Genomic DNA, 27,852 nt, shown 5'->3' with positions numbered 1-27,852 from the left:
GTCGGTGCTATCAGCTTATTGCAGCAAATCACATCCAAGCAAGCAGGTGCCAATTAGTCAGTCAGTCTTTGTTGGGCATCGAATCAATACGAACGGAAGGCGGGAAAGTTGAAAATGGGCAGTTTAGGTGAATATGTGAATGTGTGTAAAGTCGCGTGTGCGAATGTGTTTTACCCTTCTTGCAGAGAAATCGATTTTGCTCCATCAACATCCATCGATTCTAAATCAGGTCTTGATCATTATCCCAAAATAGGAGCTCATTTGGTTGCGAACTCATACTGCACTGGCCCTTTGAAGTTTGTATGAGAATTACCGTGGTAAAAGTATACTTTTAGTTCTCCTCGTCCTGGCCTTTCGCCATAATGATTTACGAGTAAGATTGCCATCTGTACTTACAGAAAATTTTCTCAGCAACTAGTTGATCGACAGGATAATTAGTAATTAATTAATTAGCAAGATGATATTCTTCTGACATGCTTAATCAATTGCTCAGCAGGCAACATTGGTGTAATTGGCGCGAATAATAGGCCATACAAAAGCCAGGCAACTATGCCACAGTGCAACATGAGTAGCAGACGATTGATCTTATCGACGAATTACCGATTAAAATCTTCAACAAGTCTTCTGCAAACTTATAGCACAGTAAACAGACATCCAAGTCAAATTCCTATAATGTGTAAGAAATGTAACTGCTATTTGGAACAGACATTTGAAACTAGCAATATCGTGGTGGCGCTAGTGTCGCTGCCCATCGATGTCGATGACCGACGTCATCTTAACATAAATGTCAAAATTGTTGTGAGCAAAACATTGTTTGTTTACAACCGATCAAAATATGGGCCGCAAGTGCGAGTTTTATTGATGCGCAAATAAACAAGGTGTTACCAAGCGAAAATGTTTTTACAATATTCCTAAGGATGCTGAATTGCCCGAACTACAGGAGATTTTCTTCTCACACGTGGAGTCCAAGTGCTTGCAACGAAAAAGTTATGCTCCTGCCACTTCCCCCCGGAGGCTTTTCGAATTACTTGAAGAACAGATAGCAGTAAGCAGTGTTCAAATCTTACCACATTTTTCTGAATTGAAATGAGGACTAATTGGAGTTCCCACCCTTACTGAATCATTTGAAGATACGCCGCCAGTGAACCAGTCAGTTTTTCTCCTGAATACTATGCCCAGTTAAAACTGGAACGAAAAGTGGTTGTAGATCTACAGGAAACTGTAAAAGAGCTTAGTTTTTTATTCGAAAATAATGGTTCTGAAGAAACTCGATTGATTTCCGTTGTTTTGCCTTGTTTGTTTTGAACTGATTCGACAGTTCATTTGGATACACGGTCAATAAGATCAACCCAAATTTGTTGCAGTCTCGCAGACTACCCGGTTTGGTAGAGCAAATTACCGAAAGCGATTCTCACAAAACAAACACTGCTGGCAAATGCACCAACTCAAATCCAAATCATACGCATTATAGTGACTTTAGTTTCTCCCACTTCCCATCATAACATTCGCACTTTCCTGTCTCCTTCTTTCTTCCCTTTTTCTCTGCATTTCCCTAGCTACAAACATCTTAATGATCTAGGTTGGAGTACTCACGGGCCCGGAGGGTACTTATCGCTAATCCCATGCTGTGCATCGTTCCGCCGCTAGTCTGCACGGGCATGCTCCTATTCGTGGTACTGGCTGCTCAACGTTCGTTCACGCACCGTACCCACACACACACACTGTTTGCTCGCTCGTCCAGAGCCTTCCGAAAGTGAGCCGCCCTTTTGTTCGCTTTCCTCGAGCGCAGAGAGGTGGTCTCGCAGGTGCTTCTACCGTCGGTGTCCCGTACCTTGTTCGCCACGAACCTCCACAGCAATCGACATTCGTACACTTCGATCCGCTGACGCGCCGTAAGGTAGGCGTTGATGCCGGTCTACAAAAAGGACGTGACGCCGGTATACCAAAAGGATATATGCAAAAAAGGACCCAGCAGAAACACAACGAACTTATAATTTGGTTGCTGGAGTGTAGCTTGCCCGCTGTGGTCGAATCTGCCTATCGAGATTAAGGTTAGAAATGTCCGGACTACCTTTGCTGACGTGTCCTACCTTGTTGCTTGTGATGCGCGCTTGTCCGGGTATCGTATGCGCTGGATCGTGTCCCACGATTATTCCCTGCGGGTAGCTTCACTGCAGGCCGATGGTTTTGGATGCCGTGTGATGTCTGCTCCTTTTCTACGGTGAAAATATGGCCACTGCCACAACGTTTAGGCGCGTTTACGACTTCCAGCACCGCATGCACTACGAGACGCGCGAGCGACTTTCGTGTTTCAACACCGGCAACGAACTGACGATGACGATGCGTTTCTCACTTTCTCGCTCCTTCTGTGTGTGTGTGTGTGTGTGTGTGTACAGCGGAAATCCCAACCGCTGTCAAACTGGTAGCGAATCGTTGTACCTTGTTTAGGTTTCAAGCTAGATGCCCATGCAGCATGATGTTTCGGTGGTGCACGGTCGTCGATGAATACTCATTCTGGGTTTCTAGTTTTGGGCTTACACGCTAAACTTATCGGTTATTATTATTATTATTATTTATTAACGACACTTTACCATCATCGTGGCATTCGTGTCGGGTAAAAAGATATTACATAACAAATTCTTCATGGCAATTATTAAGATTAGTTTTCATTATATAGGTTGCTATCTTTGAAAAATTGTAGAACTGCTGCCTCTTTCCGTGGGTTGTACGCCAATATTTCAGCTAATGATCCATTGATCCCGCAAGCGATTAGTGTTTGAGCATATTCCCTGCAGTCGACTAATATATGCTGTATTGATAGTTGCACTCCGCAACATCTGCATATTGGTGGAGGGTTGTTGTTCAGCAAATGCGAGTGGGTGAGTCGAGTGTGTCCTATTCGAATCCGTGTTAAAATGCGTTGTTCGGAAGCACATTTCCGATCCGGATACTTCCCTGATGTAGGTTTGATTTGCCTCAGTTGAGCTTGGCTGTGGTGCCATTCGGATTCCCAGGCAGCCCAAATGTTCCTTTTGGTAGCATGTATGACGTCTTGAGATGGTATTGGGATGTCGAGTTCAGCTTCATTTCTTCCTTGTTTAGCAAGGCTGTCTGCTTCTTCGTTTCCGGTAATGCCGGAGTGCCCTGGAATCGAACTGAATGTGACGTTTCGGCCTTCTACGGATTTTTCGGCAGATTGGATCCATGGATGTTTAGATCGACCACTCCTTAGGGCATCGAGACAACTAGCGGAATCCGTCAGTACGATTGTGTTTTGCTGTTAATGCAACTTTGATGCAGCAGCGTTAAGGGCAAATGCTTCTGCAGAGAAGACGCTGCAAATACCTGGTAAACAGTAACTGAATTGATCGCTACTTATAACCACTCCAGCACCAGTGGAGTTTCCATCTTTAGAGCCATCAGTGAAAACTTGTGTGTGTGAGTGGTAGCGATCAGCGATGAACTCTAAGAACTTTGGTATTACGATTTCCTTGTTTGTTCGCGCTCTGATAGTGCTTCTCAGATAATTGTCGATTTGTGGAGTTGGTGTGTGCCAATGTCTATCAGTGTCCCTTAGAATGCTGCTTAACTTCGGAAGGGAGAATCCTGCAGATTCTAGCAGGAGTTCTTTAGCTCGTTTTACAACCGGATAGTCGATCGTACTTGGGTTTTTTTTTCAACGAGTCGTACTGCTAATTGCGAAAGACGTGGTATGAGTGCTAGTCGGAAGGGAAGACATCCGGCCTCAGCCATGATGGAGATGATTGGGCTGGTTGTAAACGCACCAGATGCTTGGCGCACTACATCATTATATGTGGGTCCAAGGATTCGTACCGTATCTTCAAAGTTAATGCTAGTGAGTCCTAAGCCAAATAACAGTTTGGACACAACCAACCTTTAACAGGGTGGTTCGACTGCTTCTCTTCAACCGGTGCCCTAGGATTCGCAGGATATGAATCCTTCTGCTGCAACTTCTTTTGACAGAGTTCAGGTGTTGTATGAAGTTGAACTTTGCGTCCACCAGGACTCCAAGAATTTTCGTTTTTCTCACCCGTGGAATTGGGGTGTTATTTTTATTTATATTGATGGTACGACCTCGTTTTCGATGCTGTAGGTGACAGGCGTGTAATAGCTTGGATTTGGTTGGGGCGATAGAAAAACCAACGCTGAAAGCCCAATCGGTAGCGGCGTTGACACCTTTCCTCAGAAATTTACGAATTATTCCGTGATTTCCGCATACAGCAGAATATCGACATCAGGTGGCATTTTATTGAACATTGGTTGCATGGCCACCAGAAACAAGGTCACGAACAGTATGGATCCTTGCGGAACCCCATTTTCCGCTTTTCTGAGGCTTGAAGTGGTTCCGTTAGCAGCCACTTGGAAGTACCTATCATAAAGGAAGCTAGATATAATGTTCATCATTCGTCCAGATATTTTCCAATCTGCTAGGGTGCGAAGAATACCGGATCTCCATGTCGTGTCGTAGGCTTTCGATATGTCTAGGGAAACTATTTCCACATGTTCATCGTTACCGAGACTGATGAGAGATTCTAGCTTGGCTAGATGAGTGTCGACACCTTTTCCAGCACGGAATGCGTGTTGGCGTGGATCCAATTTTTTCGTAGCTTCCAGTTCAGTGATCAGGCGGCGGTTCACCATTCTTTCAAACAGTTTACCGAAACAGCTTAGAAGAGTTATCGATCTGTGGCCATCTGTTTTGCTACGGTCCGCATCACGCTTTGGTATGGGTATTACTGTACCTAGGAGCTCTAACAGGGCAGTTTTGGCAGAGAATGGTATCCGTTGCAGCAGAAGGTAGCTTATGTTGTCAGCACCAGTTGAGGAGCCTCCTCTACGATCAAGAGCCCACATCAGTTCTTCCATCGAAAAATCTACGTTGTAGGGTTTGTGTAGGTTTGGACGCTGGGTTTTGACGAAACTACGAGCGTCTGCTTTATGCTTCTTCTGAAATTTTTCAGGGTAGTTGGCATCAGATAATTTCCTTTGGTATTCATCGGCCAGTGCTCCGCTACTTTTTGGTCGTTGGTCATGCCCGTTGGAAGATTCAGTGTGATTGTGTTGTTTTTTCTTTTACCATTAAGTCTATTAATGTTGTTCCAAATTTGGCTAGCTGAGCTGTTTGGATTTATGCTTTCAACAAAGTTCTCCCAACTTTTTTGTTTCGCGTCGCTGATGGTTTAACGGCATGTTGATCGAGTTTCCTGAAATTGCTTCAATGCAGTAATTTTTCGTGGATCATCATGGCTCAGTCGACGAAGAGCACGAAGTCTTTTACGTCTTTCCTTTATTGCTGCTTTGACCTCTGTATTCCACCATACTACAGCCTTTGGTCCGTTCTTCCCAGTAGTTTTTGGGATGCTAGCTTCTGCCGCCGAAATGATCCTGCTTGAGAATTCCTCCACCGTCAGAGGTTGTCCCGGACGCAGAGTTCTGCTAGTGAGATTTTCATACAGGTCCCAGTCAGCTTTATCGTAGATCCACCTTGCTTGATGCTTCGGTTCATCTGAGACACTGTAGATGTCAATTAAAATTGTGAGATGGTCACTATCGGAGCAATCCGGTAGGATCCTCCAGTTGAATTTGGCAGCTATCGATGTGGAACAAACGGAGACGTCGAGAGCTTGAGAGGTCCCGGTGGGGGGATCTATCCGAGTATGCGAACCATCGTTGAGCACCAGCATGTCGTGTTGTACCACTAGATCTAAAATTTGTTCACCTCTTCTTCTCGCCTCTGAAGCTGATGGGCATAACCTACTGCCCCAAGCTGTGTGGTGTGCGTTTAGATCACCCAATAGCAGTACAGGTTTCGGGAGTTCGTCCAGTAATTCACGAAATAATCTTGCAGAGTTTTTGTCTTTAAGTGGCAGGCGGAGCGTATAGTTGAACGGCAATTGCCTGGATGTTGGTTTGTATTGGAATCTGACGAAAAGGAGTTCCGCTCTTGATAGCCAAACCAGCGCCTTGTCTGCCATGGGCTGAGCATTGACTCAATAGAAGCTGGTACCTATTTCCCAAGACTCCAGTGGATAGTCTGTGATGATCAGCGTTCGTTTCTTGCAGACCGATAACGACAGGTTCATGTTTCGTGGTCAGGATCTGCAGCTCACTTTGGTGTGAACGAAGGCCACATATGTTCCACTGCATTGCAAAGGAGGGTGGAATATTGTGTCCTTTGTTTTTGGAAACCACAGTGTCGTCAGAAGACTGGGAAGACAACCGTGCGTTCTCTTTTTGAGGTAAAGATTGCGATGACTGCTTGATGGCTTGCGTTGCTTTCTTTCCGGGCGTTGCTGCTGTTGTAGTTCAGCTCGACTGGTTTCCGGGAGGATTGAAGAGATGCAAGGCACTCGTGGCTTACTCCATTCCTGTCTCCCCGAACATCCACTCCCAGTGTTGGGAGGGGGGACGTTACTACACGATCACCCTCCTCTCGTCGAGGGTGTCCGTAGGACGGACTGAAAGAGCTTGCACAGGCTTCGTCGTTTTCGGTAAAGATGACTGCTTTTTAGGTGAGCCATATGTAATGGTACTTGCCCGGAGATGCGAGCAGTCCACATCGACTGCCGCCAGAGGCTCATCGGAAGAATCCGGAACATCCCTGGTCGGGGTCGACATGGAAGGCCTCGCGCTTGGCGAATCGAGAGTTCTAGTTGCTGTTGTCCTGCTGGATGATGGTTCACTGTTAATTTTGCGGAAATTATCGTAGGCGACGGAGTTGGAGACTGTTGAGGATGGCAGAGACTTTAGCTTCAAATCGACGGTGGCCGAGCTGCCGTCTCGGACCCCCTCTCTTGCCAGCTTCGCTTCCTTTTTTGGAAGTGAAGGGGGTACTACACTTTCCCCGCCTTCGAACCGCATTTCTCGTTGATTGTTGGAATCGAGCGTTGATTTCAAACGTTTTCCTGAGTTATATTCCATGTCGATATTGCCGGGGTCTAAACGTGTGCTGATCCGTTCTCATGTCCATTTTTGTCGCGGGGTCAATCAAAAGGAGGGTCAATGTTGATTTTCTGGTAGGTGCTTGGTCAATCATTCGTGCATACTAATCGTACTGCTCAGTGTGTCAGGCTGGGTTGATGGACGCTTACCCCGATTGTTGCTTGTGTCGGTTGGAGATATCTCAATAGGGCGTTTTCCGCTTCTGCTCCGAGTTCGTATTCCTTGGTCACTATCATTACTCCGGCTATCTTTCCAGTTAGCTGGTGGCAGGATGAAAGCTCTGTCTTTCCTAGATAGACGTGAATCGGTTTTTTGTGATGACGCAGCTAACTGAATTGGTGTGGAAGATGGGTTCTGTGTTGATGATGTGGGGCTGGGGAATAGCTATGGGTGCGAGATCTTAACACAGAAGTTAATGAAGCAACCTGCTTTGCTAAATCGTTCACTTGCTTCTGTAGGTTGGCTATCAGTTGGTCCATGGCAGTTAGTTCTTGCTTCAGTTGGTCTTGGATAATTAGAGAAAATGATTCCTTTTTGACGTAGGACTACGTCTTTGATTTCTATATGGGGGTACACTTTGTGAAAACCGAAAATGGAACATGTAACAAATTAAGAAAGATTTTGAACGTTAATAACTCAGCTACCCCTGGTCCAATTTCAATCATTTTATCACCAATCGATCAGAAATATGGCTACGCATTGATAACAATGCTTCCGAATGTTGATTTTCAACAAGCAACTATTGAAAAACTGGTAAATGTTCAGCATTGTACAAAAGCGTCGAATTAACTAACAAATCCACCAATTAGCTACATGCATATGCTGCGTCCCCAGCACAGTCGTCAGAGAGTAGTATGTAGACGAAACAAGTCGAAGTGGCATTCGCCTCCGATCCTCGGGCGCGTGCGAATAGGGAGGATGGAATTGCGTAATATTTACACACTCATTGCCATGTTCAGAACCAAACGCAAATTCTTCGAGATAACCATCATCCGTCGTCTGGCTCGCCGTGGCGGTGTCTGACGTATCTCCGGTTTGATTTACGAGGTGTGCTGAAAGTGTTCCTGAAAAATGAGATCTGTGATGCTGTCACCTACACTAAACACGCCAAGCGTAAGCGGCCATGGATGTCATCTACGTTTTTGAAGTGACAGAGACGCACTCTGTTTGGTTTCAGAGGTTAAATCATCACCAACATTGGAAACAAAACGGCTCTTTTCAGGGCCACCAAGCTTATTACAGTAAAGAGTAGGAATAGAATTCATCTGCCTGTTTGCCCAGATTCAGAACCACCGACCACACAAAATGCTCATGTGATCAAACTGGAAGCAGGGATACAAATTGTTTTGATCAACCTTGATCAACTTTAAATCGCCACGGCCGGATATTTTCGATGGAAGAAGCAACAATCTAGCATCTAATTCGACGAAGACGGCAGGAAACATTTCTGGATCAACAATAGAATAGGGTCCATCAGCATTTGTAAACAAACCGTTCCAAAGCCAAACATCTTGTAGGTAGAAGTTTCCCCTATCCGATGATGGTGTTGGTTTGTGTGGGTGGTCTTCGCTTTGTGAGTAAAGGGCTTTGGAACGGTTTGTTTACAAATGCTGATGGGCTCTTTCCTATTGTTGATCCAGATTTGTGAAGCCGAGTTATTTACGAAAGAGAGAATCGATCAATGTAGATAGGACCTATTGAAAAGTGACGCGAGATTTGTTTTCCGTACTGAGCTCCAATGCTACCGACGCCAGGGAGGCAGCTCCCAGAGATGTTATGCCTTAGAACATGCCGATGGCGCCGACTGAGATTGGACCCAGGCCTGCTGGGGTGAGAGGTAACCACGCTAACCACCGGCGCCGATATCTATCACGGCGAATGAGAACGACCCAAATTTGAGTTTAGTTATCTCAGAAATAAGTGCAGGAACTCATCGATGAGTAAATATTCCTCATTTTTTCCCAGGTTTTTCCAGGATTTTCCAGGGAAAAATTCCCGAATTTGAGAAAAGTAAAGATTGGATTCACTCAGTCTATTGGTACTACTCCGAGACTGAATAAAATTTTCGTCAATTTCCTCATTTTCTGGCAGATTTTTAAGGTTTTCCACAGGAAATCATGAGACAAATTTACTCATCGCTGAGTTCCTACACTTTTGGCGATTATGAGTGAACTAAACTCAAATTTGGTGCGTTCTCATTCGCCGTGTACGCAAAAAGAAAATAGCCAGTGTCGCTACTTGATAGCAAACTACTCATAATGGGAGGAGTCTTTGTAGCTTTTATAACACTTGGTTGTACATCATTCTGCTTTAACCTAAAAAGATATAAAGCAGCGCTGCTGTCTGGTATCAGCTCATTTTCGCTTCGGACGGCGTGGTGAGCAATAGTAGCAGTAGGTCGTGGCAAAGGAGGTGCCAATCGTCATCGCAAATTCTTCGAGATAACCACCATCCGTCATCTGGCTCGCCGTCGCAGTGTCTGACGTATCTTCGGTCTGATCTACGAGGTGTGCTGAAGATGTTCGTGGAAAATGAGGTCCGTGATGCTGTCACCTACACTAAACACGCCAAGCGTAAGTGGCCATGGATGTCCTCTTCAATAAAACGGCCCTTTTCAGGGCCATCAAGCTTACATCAGCAAAGAGTTGGAAAAGAATTTATCTATGCTTGTTTGTCCATATTCAGAACCACAAGCCCCCAACGACCACACAAACTTGGAAGCAGGGGTGCAAGTGATTTTGATTGATTCAGGGTGGCCAGCAAACCGGGAATACCGGGAAATATCCGGAAATTTGGAAAGTAACCGGGAAAACCGGGAAAAACCCGTGAATTCTGCAAGAGAACCGGGAAAATAAATTAACCATATCATAGGAACAAATTTTTACATCAGAATTTCAGAATAAACCATTAAAACAGAGTGATCCTTTAGCAAAGGAATGTCTTGCACTATTTGTTGCATAATTTTCTCAGCAATATTGCAAATTGATTTTTGTCGTTTCAATTTCAGATGTAAAGTGCATGGTCCTCTAAAGAAAATATTGAAGATGCTGGAGTTTGGAAACAAATATTTGTAAAAACCGAAGCTGAATTATTCTTTTCCGGGGTTTTAATTTTTCGTTGTTCAAAATTCTCATGATGAATTCCAGAATTAACTTGGAATTCTGCTCTGAATTATCTTGAAATTGTTCTGAAATAAACCAGAAAACACTCCGCGTAATAATTACCGTTGAATTCTTTTAGGAATTTTCTTCCAACCCCTTCTAAGAATTTATTGGAATCCTTCATATAATTCCCGTTCCCGCCTATCCGGAGACTTTGATTCCTTTAAAAATCTTTTCAAACATTCCTTTTAACTCTATTCAAAACAAAAGAAATCTTTCGAAAATTAATTTATAAACCCCTTGGAGTATTTTAAAGAATTTCTTTCTAATTATCAGCAAATTTTTTGAAATCAATTTTGTTTGGGTTATGTGCCAGAACATTTTAAGAACTCTGTTTCTTGTTGAATGCCGATCATAATTCTATTGGAATTCTTCTTAAAATTCATCTGTCATGTTCCTCACGATGCCCATACAAATCTTATCAGAACCACGTAGGAATTTTCTGCAATGTTTTATTTTTATTTTCACAATTCTTTTTTAAATCTACTAAAATAACCTAACAGTTTAATTTAGAACTTGCATTCTTCACCAAAGAAATCCTTCCAAATTCATCTAACAATTTCTATGGATTTCATGTAAGAATAATTCTGGAAATCTGCTCTTCTCCTTCGAAAACTGTGTGGGAATCCTTCTCAATATTTGTTTTTAATCAACACTTTGAATTCTTTTAAATTTTACTAAAAAATCCAGGGTTTGTCCGCCAGACTCTACAGATTGCTATGCAATTTGTTATTACCCTTAAAATGCTTCCAAGTCTCAGAGCGTGACAATTATGACTGCACGACTCATAAGTATGATGTTTTTTTTTTATAAATCTGTGATCTTGGAAAAAATTAAAAATTTCACATTTTAATTATTGTTTCCCCAAATCTTGCATCACGAAGCATGTTATTAATCACAAATTTTGAAGAAAAGTTCTAGTTTCTGACTCTACACAAATTTCAAAGCTCCAGAATCTTGGGAATCTTCTTAAATCAATTTTTTTTATCCTATCAGTAAATTTTGTTTTTTTTTTTTGTTGCATATTAACAACCGGGAATTATTAAGTTTTGAACCGGAAAAACCGGGATTTTCAAAATGAAAATTCACTGGCCACCCTGTTGATTCTCGTAATCAACTTTTTTTTTGAAAAAGATTACTACAAATTTGGATCGCCTACAATTCAAAACCGGAAAGAGTTGATATAATAGATATTTCAGGCATAACATTTGATAACGGCACAAAAACAAACCTTCTTAGGCCCTTTACACGCGAACCAAAGTACGCCCACGCAAACCAACAACATCATCGCATAGGGGCAACTATCACCTTTCCGTAAGTGGTATTGGTTTGCGTGGGCGTACTTTAGTTCGCGTGTAAAGGGCCTTAGAATGTTTGTTTACAAATGCTTTTGTGCCGTTATCAAATGTTATGCCTGATTTGATCAATTAAAAGAACTTAATGCTCTTCACATTTATTCCGTCCACTAGCGGTCCTACGTCAAGCTTCCGTTTGTGCCCCTAGGCACAGACCCTTCTACTTTTATTTTCTTCAGCGTATATGCGTCTTGCTTCAGCAAACGAAATACACTGATTGACTTTTATGAGGACAATTTTGTTCTCCTCCTTGTATTTTGGGCAGTCACGTGACGTGACTGAATGCCCGTTTCTGCAATAGAAACAATGAGGTGGATTATCACACTGTTCACCGTCGGCCAAGTGAAGAGGTTGAGAGCATTGCATGCAGACGCTGGTTTGTTTGCAAAATTTGCGAGGATGAACGTAAGCGCCGCAGTTAAAGCAGATCATAGGTGATGGATAATATGGGCGTACTGCGATTCGCACCATACTGAAGTACACATATTTTGGTAAGACCGACCCATGGAATGAAATAACCAGTAGAGGAGTATTCTGCAGTTTGCCGTTAACTCGCTTCTTAATACGTCGAACTGCGTGTACACCTTGCGACCTCAATTTTTTTCTCATCGGTATTGGTGCAGTCCGGATCATACACGGTTCCCTGTATTGTGTTAAGCGTAGAATGAAGGAGAATTTCAATTTTTGACCCATCGTCATTTTTGTCAGTTTTTCGACGATCGTTCTCGAATTGCGGAGAAGATATTGTGATCCACGTCCTTCACGGGTAGCTTTCACGGTTTTGGCTTCCTTTACACCGATTGCCACTTCAACTGATGCTCCTACGATGAATGGATCCGGGAGACGGGAGAAGAGCTGCCGGTCATTTGACCGGAGCTCAGTGAGACTTTTACAAATTCACTTCACTTTGACAATTTTTCGCGACCAACAAACGGGTACCGATTTTCGACACTTTTCAGTTCACACTGCCGCTCGGGACACACTGTTCAGTTCGTTCCTCAATGGGCACTATCACAACGATGTGTGTATTGGTGACGTTATTTTTGCAACCACCGCGTGATATTCGCACTAAATGTTTATCACTTTACAACACTTTCGTTTGGAATCTCACAAAAACTTCACTTTAGCTGAGAAAGCACCACCGAATACAATCACGTGACCACTGACCGTGGTATTATTAGTCAGTGCTACTAAGCAAAAAGATCAATTATTATGCTTTAACAAAATTCTATCCTAACAAATTTTAGTTCAGTTTACTGTGCTTATAGCTGTTGAAAATTAGCTGTAAGTATATTTGGCAAGCTTGCCCTTAAGCTAGGATGAGGAGAACAAAAAGTTCAATTTTCCCACAGTAATTCCCATATGAGCTTCAAAGGTCCAGTGCAGTATGAGTTCGCAACAAAATGAGCGCTAATTTTGGAAGAACTATGAGGACCTGATTTGAAACCGATTTAGCTTGGTGGAACAAAATCGATATTTTGAACCACCCTAGTATACATAACGCTTGAAAACTGACTCTTGATCCGAGGCCCGGAGGGCCAAGTGTCATGTTTCAATCGACTCAGCTTGACGAGATCGCAAAACGTCCATGTGTATGTCTGTATGTATGTGAGCTTGTTTGTATTATTCTTATTTCCCCGTATGTGAGTCTCATTGAAAAAAAAAATCACGATTCACATTGCAGACGCTTTGTCAACGGTCATCAAGTATAAATGGACTGACCTCAAGCATAATGGACCTGCATTTGCTCCTCCGTACGAATGTTTACCAGAAAATGTGTATTTCAAATACGATGGACAGAAAGTTTCGTTGTCCGAACCAGCCGAAGAGATGGCGGTTGCTTACGCCAAAGTGTTGCACCGGAAGTTCGCCTCCGATAAGGTTTTCAAGCTCAATTTCTTCAACGACTGGAAAAAAGTCATGACTTTGGAGCAGCAGGCAGAGATCAAGGACATCAAAAAGTGTGATTTCACAATGATCAGTACGCATTTTTCGCAGAATGATGTACCTCGAGACAAAACTTTAAATGAAAAGTACGGATTCTGTACTATTGATGGAGTACGAACGGAGATAAGCAACTACAATATGGAACCACCTGGTCTTTTCAACAGCAAAACGTCCAAAAAAGGCAAGTGGAAGAAGCGCATCCAACCGGAAGATGTGACCATTAACTGCTCCGAGGGCTACAAACCACCGGAAGAGCATCAGTGGAAGGCCATCGTCCACAATCGCTCTGTCTCGTGGTTAGCCAAATGGCCAAATCCCATCAGTCGAGGACCCAAATACATGCGACTTAGTTCGAGTGCCAAGCTGAAAGGTGAAGAAGATCGCAAAAAATACGACAAGGCAGTTGCGCTGGGAACGTGCATCGAACAAATTCGCAAGAAGTATCGGGAGGACTGGGAAAGCGAAGACACCAGACAACTTGCCATTGCCGTATATCTGATCGATACATTTGCATTCAGAGCTGGAGGTGACCACGATGATACCGAAGATGCCGATACGGTCGGTTGCTGTTCACTACGCGTCGAACATATTACATTGGACGATGAGCAGGAAGTTGTGGAGTTCGATTTTCATGGAAAGGCATCTATTCGGTATAACAACAAGCAGAAAATCGAGCATGGGGCCTTCGAGGGTCTAAAATCTTTAACGACCGGAAAAGCACCGAACAAATTGATATTTGACCAGCTGACCACCGATAAAGTCAATAAATATTTGAAGAATTGCATGGATAATTTGACAATCAAGGTTTTTCGTACATTCAAAGCTTCATCTATGCTGGAAGCGGAATTGCAACTGAAGACTGAACCCACCATGACTAAAGAAGAACAAATGCTAGTCTTCCGTAAAGCCAATCAGGAAGTGGCGAAACTTTGCAACCATCGACGAACGCAAAAACTTCTGTTAAACATGCCCACTTCAAAAGAGCACTACATCGATCCCAGAATAGTCGTGGCGTGGTGTTTGAAATTTAACGTCCCAATTGATACGATTTATACAAAGAAACTTCGGAAGAAATTCCGTTGGGCCATAGAGCAGTCTTTGGAAAGCTTTATCTTTTATCGCAAAGGCAATGGCACTGACGGCAACAGTGAGGCATCGTCATCTGAATAGTCCCATTTCCAAAATACCCAATTATGACCACAAAACGCGAAATGACAAATCGGAAAAACTCGACCAGCTCCGATTTGGGTAAATGACTATTTTCTACTTTATGAAACGGTACAAGAACATGTATTTAGGTGGTGCGATAAGTTGCGAAACTACCTACAGGTGGGAATCGAACCCCCACCTTCCAGTACGCTAGACGGGCGCTCTACCACTATGCTACCGTAGACTTGATGCTATCCGGCCCAACTCCCCATGTTTACATCTGTGCGGATCTACTCGCGCTAGTGTACTCGCCAACTAGCACAAATTTTAGTTGCTCCAGTAATGTCATGCTGGTAGACGTTGATGCCCTGTTTACATTATGCTGGTGAGCGTTTTTGCTAGCAGCGAGCTCATTAGCGCTAGTGAACTAGCCTAAGTGTAAACACCACATAGGCGGGATGTGATTCATCATGCCCGCATCACACTTTGCATAATTGTTTGTGAAATGGCGTCTTTGCAATTTTTCAGAAAATGTAGTACGGAAACGAGCAGCGGAAACGGCAGCTCCCACAGCTGGACCCTACCTATCGCCCCATCAACTCATGGACCGGGGACCAACGGTTTTACTTCCGTGATCAGAGATTTGATGCCTCAGAAAATCCCGACGGCGCCGACTCGGATTGAGCCCAGGCCCTTTGGAGTGAGAGGCAGTCACGCTTACCACTATACCACCGGCGCCGCTTGAGACAAATATTGGTTTAGATTTTCCTTCTTTACTTAACTTAAATTTTGGGTGATTGGTTGTAGTTTCATCTTGACATGTTTACCTAGGGGATGAGTACTTAAGGGGGCTAGATTTTGAGTGTTTAGTGGGCTTGACACTGATGAAGACTGCACATTGTAATCGAAATACGTATGCAATTAAATGGAAGATAACATGTTTTGCTGTTTCAAAGCATTCTATTAACAACCCAATTTCATTACTTCAGTAATATCAAGTAAAAAAAAAATGTTAGACACCGGTTGCCATACAGTCCGTACCGTAGTACCAACTCTGCCAGATGAAATTCAAACGGTGATGACGGGCGAACGTCAGAAACTCAGAAATACAGAACAAAGCCCTGCGTGGAAGGCAGAATAAATTACATAATACAGTGAATTAATTAATATTCCTAATACTTTAAACATAATCTTATTACTACAATAAGCTGAGGCTATTTACGTGCGTATTTAAGTGATTTCAGCTGGATAACGTAAGAACGCAACTTAAAACTACTATATTCTTGCACAAATAATTTACCAAACTATAATTAATCATAGATGCGAACTAATCGCGCTCAAAATCGCAGTACAAAGAATTGTGAGTAAAACTTAAAATAAATATGCAATTGAAATGTAACATTTATAAAAGCATATTACCGTGTCTAACCTAAAATACGAAGCCTACACTGAATTGTAAGTCTACATTACACAATATTAACCTAAAACCTAAACTATTGAAAATAAATAAATTCAGTTCATGCTAATTTGCTAAAAGACAGTGTTTCGTGTTTAGTTCATTCGTTGATGATCTATATTTCTTGTATTTGTTTGGTTTACATAAGTTAAACGCAGTTCCAACTCAGCAACAGGAATTGAAAACACAGCAGCAGCACTTAGCCTATCAACGCATGGAAACACCAACACCGGAGCAGCCGAGTCAGCACCAACGACGCCAACGTTGGACACATGCGGAGGATCGGATATCGCGACGGGCAGAGCAACAGTCAGACCATCGTTACTCGGTGCAAGGCCAGCAGTTTTCAGGGACCAAGCTAGGGCAGCTCGGAACTAATTGTTGAGAATAAATTCATTACAGTTTGTATCGTGAACGGTGTAGGCCGTATTAGTTCTAATTTTTTTTTAAACCCGAAAATTCCGGTCAAGTTCTTAAGTCATATAGTATGAATTATCAAGTGACACAGATTCAACTTTAGTACATTTGAAATTTAATTATTATTTACAGTTCCTAGTCCTATTTAAGAGTATGACCACCTTGGAGGGATTGGATCTTAATGTCATCAATTTTGAAATCTAATTTTGCAACGTTCGCCTCTTGGTGAAGGTCTGAAACTCTTGCGTCAAAGGGACGATCAAGGATCAGCCTCTGTTCTGAGCGACCTGGATTTTGTTCCTGTGAGTCTGTGCACATGATTCCCACACCGGAGCTGCGTAGAGGATCGCAGGTGCTATAATTTGCTTGTAGACAGCCAGTTTGTTCACCCTTGAGAGGCGGGATCTGCGGCAAACCAGCGGATACAGACACCTAACCAAGGCGGAATACTTGACTACGGTTTTCTCCACATGCGAGCGGAATTGGAGCTTTTCGTCAAACAACATCCCGAGATAGGTTACTTCGGTGGACCACTCAACCCTTGTGCCATCCATGATTACAGTACAAGAGGGAGCTGGTTTTAGTTTGGGAGATTGCCGATGGAGGAACATGATTGTTTGTGTTTTAGAGGCATTGATTTTGATTTTCCAGGTGGTGGCATAATCAGCGAAGGAGTCAAGGCATCGTTGGAGCTTGTTTGTTATTTCACGAGGAATCCTACCCTTGACGGTTATTGCGGTATCATCTGCGAACAGGAAGAACACGCAACCGTCTCCGAGGGGAGGAATTTCAGAAGTGTAGATGTTGTAAAGCAAAGGGCCCTACAGACTTCCTTGCGGAACTCCTGCTGGGATGGAGAATGTGTTTGAAAAGCAGCCATTCCCTGAACGACCTTTTCTGAAGGTAGTTACGGGTGATTTTAACAAGATGCAAAGGAAAGTTGAAGTTACAAAGCTTGTATACAAGCCCATTGTGCCATACATTGTCAAACGCCTTTTCAACGTCTAACAATGCCATGGCTGTGGACTTGGATACAACCTTGTTACTTCGGATGTTATTCATCACCCGTACTAGCTGATGATTTGTGGAGTGCTCCTTCGTGAACCCGAACTGTTCCGGTAGGAGAATGTTGTGTTCCTCGACAAACTTGAGCAAACGATTGAAAGGAAGGCTGATCGGTCTCTAGCTTGAAGCTAGCGTTGGGTCCTTCCCGGGTTTACGGATAGGTATGATTTTCGCTGTCTTCCAGATAATTGAAAAGTACTGCAGTTCCAAGCATCTGTTGAAGACAGCAGCCAGCAGAGAGTGAACATTCATGCTGTGATTTTTCAACACTAGGTTGAATATTGCGTCGAAACCGGGGGCCTTCATGTTTTTGGTGCATTTCCGCGCTGAGCAAATCTGTTCCACTGTGATTCTATCCTCCGGAGGGATAGCACAAGGGGAGGAATCAAGGTTGACGACGCATTGCTCAACCGGAACTTCGAGCGGACTTTGGATGTTGAAGCCAAGCAAGTGCGAATTGGCAATATGCTCACCAATCGCATTTGCTTTCTCCTGAGGGGTGATTAGGAGCCGATCGTCATCGTATTCATCTTTGAGTGGTGTAATGGGTTTGATGGTGCGTCTTTAGGACCTTGGCAACTTTCCATTTACGAACATTTCTCAGGCCCCTCACAGGAACTCGTCGGACGCACGCCTCGTCAGTCACCGTTATGGCTTGGTGTGCCTGTCTACCACGCGTCCAAACTGGGCCCAGTTTACGCGATGGTAGTCCTTGCGCAGGCTTGGAACAGGGTCCACGTTGTAGCCCAGTTCAGCCAGCACCGGTTGGTGGTCGGAGCTGAGGCTACCGGCTTGGACAATCCGGTATTTGTCAGGAATAGGTATAGCGTCGATGGGTTGCCCGCCGGTGAGATAAATGTTGGCTCATCCGAAAACCAAACGGAGTACATCCCATGCTGTGAGTGGTCAAACAGCAGACGACCGTTCTGGTTCTGCTGGTCGTTCCGCCAGGCCTCATGGCGAGCGTTTAGATCTCCTCCAACTACGAAGCGGAAACTGGTACGGGTGATGGTGGACAGATCCTTCTTGAATTTAGCCGCTAATCCACTGCTGGCGGCACACTGTCAAGGGCAGTAGACGGCGATGAACTGGACGTATCCTGGACCTGGTGCAATCAAGCCGAATAATGTTGTGGTCAGGCAACCAGAAGCTGTCGCCAGACTTTAGATGGGTCTCGGTTAGAAAACCCACGTCGATGCTGTGCTTGCGGAGGCAAGCTCAATCTGTTTAGCTCTTACAGAGCAAGCATTCCAGGTGACGATAGTTAGCAGTTTAGACGCCATACTGGATGATAAACTTACCGAGGACTTGGATCTGCACGGGCTTATTGCGGCACTTACGTAGAGCATTCATCAGTTCATCTGCTGAGAACATATCGGGGTTGTTGTTTAACGCTGGTGGTTGTCTCCAGAATCCAGGGGGGTGGAGATCTTTGTCCAGCAGAATCACCGGAAGTTTCTTGAGGGGGCGGGTTGCACCGGCGAATTTGCTTGCCTTTGCTGGGGAGCACGAAGAGGCAGGAAATCCTCCGTCCGAAATACCGGGACATTGCCCTTCTTGCGTCCTGGTTGGTTGTTAGTTGCCGCCTGTTTTCGGATGCGTTTGAAGTCCTCGCGTTTGGAGCACTGTCTGTCGGAACCTTGATATGCATAGATGGTGCATTTTAAAGCCACGGCTCCATCCGCAGGGCAGTCAGTAGTGGCGTGTTCGTGAGCGCAGTTGCTGCAGCGTGGCTTGATGTTGCAGTTGCGGGTACCGTGTCCAAAATTGAGGCACCAGGAAAAGACAATCTGGGTACGTCTTCACGTTTTCGTCTCTCCTTGTCATTCGGAAGACAGCGATTGGAGCTAGCTTGTACCGGTCCTTGATTTTAGCTTCGACCATCTTGGGATCGAAGTTTGGTAGGCCCCTGATGACTACCTTGAAGGGCTTCTCACCGGAGATGTCATGCGCGAAGAATTCCGCCTTGGAATCCTTCAGGTATTTCATGGCCACCTCGTACTCCGCTTTCGTACAGAGCATCACCATAGTGCCGATCCTGCCGAGTTTAAACTCAGCTGCAAGGCCCAGCGATGAGAGATCGCCAATCAGCGTGTTGAGTGGCACTTTCTTTACCACCAGAGGAGGAAGCTTCATTTTTGCTGCACTCGGCCTGGCAGCAGTTTCGTTGTCGATGGCGTCGCCGAAATCACCAATGACGCTGACGTTCGTCGCGGTGGCATCGTCACGTCCACTCGCACCATCGGCCCTGATTTTTCTTCCTCTTCTTAGACCGCTTCACCGTGACTTAGATGATATTTCCAACATCGGTGGGAAGAGTTGCGTACCTATTCGAAATAGGTATACTCAAGCTACCCTCACCACTGTTGTTCTTCTCCGTTTTCTCTCGGAGCCTGCTCCGGGAGCGCTGTCTTCCAATCACGCGAAGCGACCGACACTACTGACGACGCGATTAAACCATAGAGGTAACTCTAAGACCAGAAGGTCGCGAAGAAACATGCTCAACTTTTTGGCTCAGCTCTGGTACTCTCTTCGGTCCCAAGCTAATCGATGCACCCCTCAAAACATAGGAAAATCCACGAACCCCTCATTTTATCTGTCAAACTTTCATAGCGAATCAAAACAAATAGTGCGTAGTACCAGAATTACGACTAGAATGGAGTACGTTAATCGTTTGCTTGGGACTAATAGGCTAGTCAAGTAGTGAGCCAATTTAAAATCGTTAGTTTCGTATTGATTGTTGATACCACTATCTGTTCGGGCTGTGTCATGACAGCTCGAAGAAAAATTTTGATTTGAGCTTTTTATGTGATCGGCCTACTTTGATCGATTTGGCAACACATTGAAAAGCACCGAAGAAGAGAAGATTGGTGCTGCCGAGCAAAACCGAGCTAAAGGGTGATACGGTCAAAATTTGGTCAAGGGAAAACGCGTGTAAATCGGTGAAATCGTTTATTTAAAAAATCAAATTAAATTTCTTTTTCAAGTTCAATTAGTATAAAATTCAGGAAAAATATTCAGTTAGGCTTCCGCTTTTCCAAATCCGAATTGCCGGGCCTTACGCTTGACCCCTGCCATCAGATTTTGTACAGCCACCTTGTCCACCTTCTTCGCCGCAGAAAGCCAGTTTGCCTTGAACTGCTGCTCGCCCTTAGCAGTTTTTTTGGTCTTCTTTAGGTTCCGCTTGACAATAGCCCAGTATTTCTCAATTGGGCGGAGCTCTGGCGTGTTGGGAGGGTTCTTGTCCTTGGGAACCACCTGCACGTTGTTGGCGGCGTACCACTCCATGGCCTTTTTACCGTAATGGCAAGATGCCAAATCCGGCCAAAACAGTACGGAACAACCGTGTTTCTTCAGGAAAGGCAGCAGACGTTTATTCAAACACTCTTTCACGTAAATTTCTTGGTTGACAGTCCCGGAAGCTATGAAAATGCTGCTTTTCAAGCCACAGGTACAGATGGCTTGCCAAACCAGATATTTCTTTGCGAACTTTGACAGTTTCATGTGCTTGAAAACATCTGCTACCTTTCCCCTTCCTTTTGCCGTATAAAACTCCTGTCCAGGAAGCTGCTTGTAGTCGGCTTTGACGTAGGTTTCGTCGTCCATTACCACGCAGTAAAACTTCGTCAGCATCGTCGTGTACAGCCTCCGGGATCGCGCTTTGGCCGTCGTATTTTGTTTATCATCGCGATTTGGAGTCACTACCTTCTTGTAAGTCGATAGTCCGGCTCGTTTTTTGGCTCGATGCACGGTTGTAGACGATACACCCAGCTTATTTGCGGCATCTCGGAGAGAGAGGTTAGGGTTTCGCTTGAAACTACCGGCAACTCTCTTTGTCGTCTCAGCGGCTTCCGGTTTTCGATTTCCCCCCGATCCAGACTTCCTGGCTGTCGACAAACGTTCCCCAAACACTTTAATTACATTTGTAACGGTTGATTTGGCAACTTTTAGCGATTTTGCCAACTTTGCGTGCGAGTAGCTCGGATTTTCGCGATGCGCGAGCAAAATTTTGATACGCTGCTCTTCTTGCTTGGACGGCATTTTGACAACTGAAGAGTGAATTCCAAAATCAAAATAGGAGCAACATTCTACACACACACACACACACCTTCAAAATGAGGGGTGTTCAGGTTTTTTAAATGCAAAATTGAAAGAAATACGTCAAGTTGATATTGACCAAATTTTGACCGTATCACCCTTTATTCATTCGTTCAAGCAGAAGCTCACTAGCGTTCGCCGCGAGCAGTTCAATTTTTTATTGTTAGAGTATTAGCGTAAATATATAGGTACAGTACAGAAGTTAAGTGTTTTCCTATCAAAATGTCCTTGCGAAATTCCTCGTGATAAATTACAGTCCGCGGTTGAACATTAAATGGTCCTACCGAACCGGATGTTCGATGAAGTTAAGTGAAATTGAATTTCGGAAGAACTGCGGAAATTGTGAAGACTGGCACTCCGCCACCGGAAGACAAAAAGCCATTTTGCAAGTGTTAGACAATAAGAAAAGACGGCAATGTGTTTGATGGGCGAAAAAAACACCGTCTTATAAAATAACAAACTGAAGAAAATTAAGTGAAGTGAGACCCCGAGGACACCAATTTCCGCCCAGGCACCGTGATTATAGACTTGGCTGTTTTCCGTGCTTGGTTCGGGCATAGGGCTCGGATTGTTTCGGCGATTCTCTGGTCATGTCGAAGAAAGGTGAAGCGGTGGGTAAACAGACGACTCCAAACGTGAAGGATAAGAAGAACCAGTAAGAAGAGATGGCGAAGTCAGAGCAAGTAGGCGTTCTCGTCCATCGTCGCGGTTTGGTTACAGGTAAGCGAACCAGATTATTCAACTATTTGTTCGCCAATGAAGAAGAAGAACGTCAATTAAGTGAGGCCCAGATTCGACACTATCTTAGGAAGCTATATGCTGTTCAGAAGGACTACAATGACCTAAATGAACGCATCTTACCGTTAGTCCCTGCTCAAAATCTAGCAGACCACGACCAGCACTATGTGCAGTTCGATGAACTTCAGGATAAATTAGCCGTAAAGCTCGAGGAACAACTAGCTAAGCTGCAAGCTACCGTAGCTGCGCCTGGAGCTACCATAGCCACCGCCCATCCTTAAGCACCCATTCTAGTACACCAACCTCTGAAGATACCAATTCCCACTTTCGATGTTCGCTACGAAAACCGGCCAAAGTTTAAGGTAATGTTTAAGGACCTGGTGGATAAAACTCCTGATCCCCCAGCTGTCAAACTATACCATCTCGACAAAGCTTTGATGGGAAGTGCAGCTGGTATAATCGATGCAAAAACCATCGGTGAAGGCAACTACAATCGTGCCTGGGAGATTTTAGAGGAGAGATACGAGAACAAGCGTCATACCATTGACAAACACATTCATGGTTTGCTGCATCTAAAGAAGATGTCCAAGGGAAACTACGAGAAGTTGAGGAGTTTGTTGGACGAATGCTCTAAACACGTCGAGAGTCTGATGTTCCTGGAGCAGGAGTTCATAGGAGTAAGGCAGTTCATCTTGGTGCATGTCCTAGCAGCCGCGTTGGACAGAGACATCAGAAGGCGCTGGGAGCACACGGTCAAGCACGGCGATCTTCCTAGCTATGATCAAATTATGAAGTATCTTAAGGAAGAGTGCTTCACTATGGAGCGATGCGATGATCCATCCACAAAGCAGCCTCACTTTCAAGCTAAACCATCCGCAGTTGCAATCAAACAAAGTCAAAGGTTCCTCACAGCAGTTAGCACGGATTCGGAATCACGATGTGACTTTTGTGAAAAAGGTCATCTCAACTATACATGCTCGGAGTTCAAGGGATTGTCGATTCAGCAACGAGTGGTCAAGGTAAGAGAGAACAACCTGTGCACTGGATTGGCTATTAGAGAAGATATACCACATATTGTTACTATTCGAAATGAGACGCACTATCCCAATTCACTTTTGTGCTATGCTGACTAGGCTATGAGGCCCCTTTTGAATGCCAATCCTATACCTCACCGGGCAAAATTTTGAAATCTGCATCATCAAGCCTTTTTTCCAAGATGGTGGACCTATAACCCACCTCAAGTCAAGCTCCTTACCTGCAAGTAGCGCCGGCGCCGTTTAGCGACATTCCCCTGCACAACGTTGCAGTCGCCTTGCTTGAAGATGACGCGCTTCCGGATGCGTCGCGATGAGAACCGCGTCTGTCGGTATCTGGAAGTAAGCAAACAAAACAAAACAGGTTAAAAACCACCGATTCAAACTTCTAGCGTCATTTACTCAAGTTCTCCAATCGTGTGTCTCCCCCGCCCACTCTGCTATTCACCACGAACGTTCACTCTAGTACTGCACCGTCTCCAGCAACAACGATTTGACAGCTGGTGGCCTAGACCCCCCAACCCCTCCACCCACCGTAGATCAAACACGACAATATTCCAGAGAAAGAGAGAAACAGAGAGAGAGAGAGGTGAGCGTGCACGAGCGAGAGAGTTGAGCAATCGCGGCTGACTGCCACCTACTACTGCGCGATACTAAATGCTTGTCATGCTCCCGCATCAAACGCTGGAGAAAAAAAAGTTGCAATTCTCTCGCTCTCACCCACTCGCTCTCCCCGTATCATCATTGAATCGAAATGAAAATTTTGACAGTTGCTCTATTTTTTATTTATATGGGCAAGCAGTGGCTGAACAGTTTTCGCAAAAATTGTCGTGTATTTGTTGGTGAAATTGCTCCCGCAGGTAGTTTGGCGTTTGTCTTTCGGAGGTTCCGTATCGGGCGTCACGGTTGCAGCTCGTTTCGGTATCGGTCGTGGCCGGGGGAGCCAAAGAAAAAGTGTTTCGAAATTTGCTGACATTTTCTAGCTTCAAGCCAGCGCGGACAGGTAGGCAGGGAGCGTCCCAGCAGCCAGTGGCGGAAGTGGAGCTCGATGGGAAGAAAGCTAGCAGATTAGTGAGAGGGAGGAAGAGCGAAGTGTTGAAAATTTTCTACTTTGGAATTTGGAGAGAAGGATTTCTGTTTTAGGGTGTCTGTATCTAGTCTGCAGAGTTTGATGCCGACGGTAGGGCACTTAGCGTCACATAACCTAGCGTAATTGGAGACCCTCCCCCTCCCTTGGATTCTCACCGAACAGCAGCTGAAGAGTCGAGAAGGAGCAGCAACAGTGGCACAGCAAAGGGAGAGTGAGTAGTGAGACACACAAAAAAGGTACACACAGACAGCGTATACGGACCGAATGAGGGAGCAGCAGAAATGAGCAGAAGAATTGAGCTCATACCGTAGTCCATTCGTGGCCCCCGTAGTTTGTGTGTCGTGGTTTCGATCGGTGAAAAATCCTGACAGCAGGACGGGGTTCCTGATAATTGCACCTACTGTTAATTTTCTGGTGAAAAATAATCCGTTTGCAAGGAACTAACCCTGTTGCAGCTGTAAGCAAGAAGGAGTAGGCCATGACTTGACAAACATCGCACCGAACAAGTGAGCTGCAAGATACACAAAAGTAGGCTAGCAAATGGAAGCAGAAGGTCAATATTCGATCTGAGAGCGAGCAAAGGAAAAATCCGATCCTGGCTGCCTCGAAAATTGGATTTTCCTCGTTTGCCACCTCACGTAATTGCACTCCTTTTGGTTTTAAAGCAGCACGGGAGCCAGATTGCATGTTCCAGGTCTATTAATTGTGGCTTTCGGGCGAGATAATCGTGCGGATCGAAGTTTCCTTTTCCCCCGCTCGCAGTGGTCGGTCGACCTGTTCTCCTATCCTCCCATTGTCGCCGTCGTTCTTCGGTTCCCTTCTGGGCTCTGCTGCACCTTCGCGTGTGTGAAGATAAGTTAATTAAAGGCAGTGCTTGCTTCGGATTTCGGAGCAACAGGAACCAAACCGGAAGGAAGCCTGTCCTTAATCCGGAGCGACAGTGCTTGGGGCGGTGGGTTCTAAACAGTGTCTACGGTGGGATTAATCTGAATACCTGACCAATCAGAATAAAATAGATGCCATTGGCAAAGTGTTTCGGTGACATGGAAAATTAATATCAATACAGAGAGCTCATAACAGGAGCAGCGAGAAGTGGAAAGCAGGGCAAAAGGAAAAAGTGGAAAAGAATCGACGGCTGTGAAAAATTGAGGAGCGAACTGCAAGAGCTGCCCAACACAACGGGAGGAAACGAGACGGACCGAAATTGAGCGAGCGGGCGAAAAAGGAAAATTTTCCTCCTGCTTCAGAACCGCGGCAACAGAACGCATAGACACTCAAGCCTGCTGCGAAAGAGAAACTGTGAGTAAAAGACGAGCCACCAGGGAGAGGGAGAGCAACCGACCTGGTCGGAAAAATCGGTTTTCCAAAAAAGCAGCAGTAGCAGCGCCTTCGGGGAAACAAAGGCAAAAGCGAGAGGAGCGGAAAAAAGCAAGTTTCCAAGAAAGCAGCACTCGGGAATATCTATATGGGCAAGAAAGTTTTTCCCGACAACGGAAAATATAGTTTGTTTATCGCTCAGGCTGCTGCAATTTCATCGGCGGTACCTACATGGATCGACGCTTTGCAACATTTCGAAACCTGCGAAAGACCAGCCTACCAAATCTAATTGTGTGTATATTTTTGTATTATTTTTAGAAATCCTCCCACTACGACGATTTCCTGTTGGTGTAGGAATTTTAGGTGTTTTCTTTAATGCGACAACAGTGATCGGTGACAAGTGCAAAAGCTAAGCGAATTGCATTTCCAATAACCCTGGCAGAAAGAAGAAGCTGATTGCGATTTTGACACATCTAGTAGAGTTCCGAGAAGAAAAAAAAAAGTAGGAAAAGTAGAGTGCAGTGCAAGCGAAGAAAAAAGAAGAAGTCACTAGGAAAATTCGGCAACAAGATAACATCAACCTCTGGCCGATTGCGAGTGTTTGAGTGTATGTGTGTGCGTGCATGCGAGTGCTAGTGGAAAATCATCAGTCGCCGTGGAGAAAACCCGGAGAGCGAGCGAAAGAAAACACGTCCAAGTAGTTCACTGATCGCCCGTCGTCATCGTCGACGGGAACCGCAGAGTGACGGAGAGAGTTGAGCGAAAGCACTCATACAATCGCATAGGATCCCACAATCGAGCGAAGGACGACAAGTAGTCGCCAACCGCAGAATCACTGGTACAAGGCAAAAAGGATCCATCGCGGAAAGCACGGAGGACTGTCCGAGCACACTCACAGCACACAAAGACAAGCTAAGCTAGGGAATAGAACCGGAGCAGAGCCAGACAAGAGCGATAGAATCAGCGCCCCTGGTACCGCTGCTGGTTTCTGTGTGGGTACACGTGTGTTTGTGCAGTGTGTGCGTGCGTGACACCATCAAAGGTTGACCGAAATCGGAACAGGCAGCAGTCCACTAGAGTCCAGGTGAGTGTGGCAGTTTTCAAAACCGACCGAATCCATCGAACAAAACTATGGGCTTCAAATGTGCCGGGAATTTTCAGCGATGCCTAGTGGCGGTCTATCCGGTTCTCCGGCAGTGAAAAAGTTAATCTAATTAGGACCGGGCTACTGCGATGGATGATGGGCAACGTGAATTTGCGGCAGTAGTCTGGTAGACAGTTCAACGAGTTCTGGTGCTGGTATCGTGTCAAGTATGAGATAGCTCTAAACTAACTGAATGGATTGTTTGGTTTCGTCGCCATGAGCCCCTTGGTCTACCTCTGCAGCAGCACCAGCACCGAAATTCGATTTGTTTTTTCTTTATCAAATTCAACTGAGCGCAGAATTATCGATCCAGGATGTACCAAGATTTTTGGGGAATATCAAAAATGTTCAGAGAAGTTTAAAAAACGTCAGACAATATTCAAGAACTACAGGATAGTACAGATTTTCGGGGAAGTTTAAAGATCGTTAAGTGTATGTTCTGAGAATTTCTGAGGCAGTTCCATGAACTTAAAAACCTGAAGATCATGGCAGTTTCATTAAGTTCAAGAACATTTCAGGAAGTTTACAAAAACTTCTGGTAAGTTCATAAAGATCTTTAAAAAAGGTCAGAGAGCTTCAGGAAAATTCAGAGAACTTCTGGACAGTTCCATAAACATCCTAAAAATTGTGAAAACTTTAGGGAAATTCCAGATATTCCAAGAACAATGTCCAAATAACTTCAACATAGTTTGGAGTTTTCATGAACATCAAGAAGATTTCTGGATCTTTAATGAAGTTCCAGGAATATCCGGAATTTTTTTAAATCTTTGAAAATTAACATCAGATTGGGAACCCTCAAGAAGCTCTGAAAATTTCATGAAAATTCCAAAATTTTCTAGACAGTTCGAAAAACTTCAGAGTATTTCTGAGATCTTAAAGAACGTCTAGACCTACAAGAATGTTTTGAGATCCTTAATA

At 44.6% G+C, this 27,852-nt stretch overlaps 3 protein-coding genes across 11 annotated transcripts in view; 2 read left to right on the top strand and 1 right to left on the bottom strand.

Moving 5' to 3' along the window:
* Irk1 (Inwardly rectifying potassium channel 1) overlaps window positions 1–27,852 on the bottom strand; it is a 308,434-nt gene that overhangs the window by 55,266 nt on the left and 225,316 nt on the right. For all 4 annotated transcript variants that reach the window (XM_065232633.1, XM_065232635.1, XM_065232636.1 and 1 more), the window contains one exon: window positions 23,605–23,719. In XM_065232633.1, coding sequence (XP_065088705.1) covers window positions 23,605–23,719 — 115 coding nt within the window. The remainder of the gene's footprint in view (window positions 1–23,604; window positions 23,720–27,852) is intronic.
* On the top strand, window positions 80–18,093 carry LOC135710139 (DNA topoisomerase 1-like). Of its 2 annotated transcripts, XM_065232645.1 has the most exons (3): window positions 103–127; window positions 13,045–13,083; window positions 13,164–18,093. In XM_065232645.1, the coding sequence occupies exons 2-3, from the start codon at window positions 13,068–13,070 to the stop codon at window positions 14,594–14,596; spliced, it is 1,449 nt and encodes a 482-aa protein (XP_065088717.1). In that variant the 5' UTR covers window positions 103–127; window positions 13,045–13,067; the 3' UTR covers window positions 14,597–18,093. The 2 variants fall into 2 exon arrangements, with proteins under 2 accessions (XP_065088718.1, XP_065088717.1); XM_065232646.1 differs by lacking the exon at window positions 13,045–13,083 and having other exon boundaries at window positions 80–127.
* LOC135710138 (serine/threonine-protein phosphatase 2B catalytic subunit 3-like) overlaps window positions 24,136–27,852 on the top strand; it is a 166,925-nt gene continuing 163,208 nt past the window's right edge. The window contains exons 1-2 of one of the 5 annotated variants that reach the window (XM_065232639.1): window positions 24,136–24,243; window positions 26,109–26,874. The gene's annotated coding sequence lies outside the window, so the exon portion shown is untranslated. The other 4 variants (XM_065232643.1, XM_065232642.1, XM_065232641.1 and 1 more) reach the window with 4 other exon arrangements.

This window comes from Ochlerotatus camptorhynchus, unplaced genomic scaffold (genome assembly GCF_037179485.1).
Source record: "Ochlerotatus camptorhynchus isolate MF236.1 unplaced genomic scaffold, CSIRO-AGI_Acam_v1.1 ptg000370l, whole genome shotgun sequence".
Taxonomy (NCBI): domain Eukaryota; kingdom Metazoa; phylum Arthropoda; class Insecta; order Diptera; family Culicidae; genus Ochlerotatus; species Ochlerotatus camptorhynchus.
This window is presented reverse-complemented; position numbering and strand designations above follow the sequence as displayed.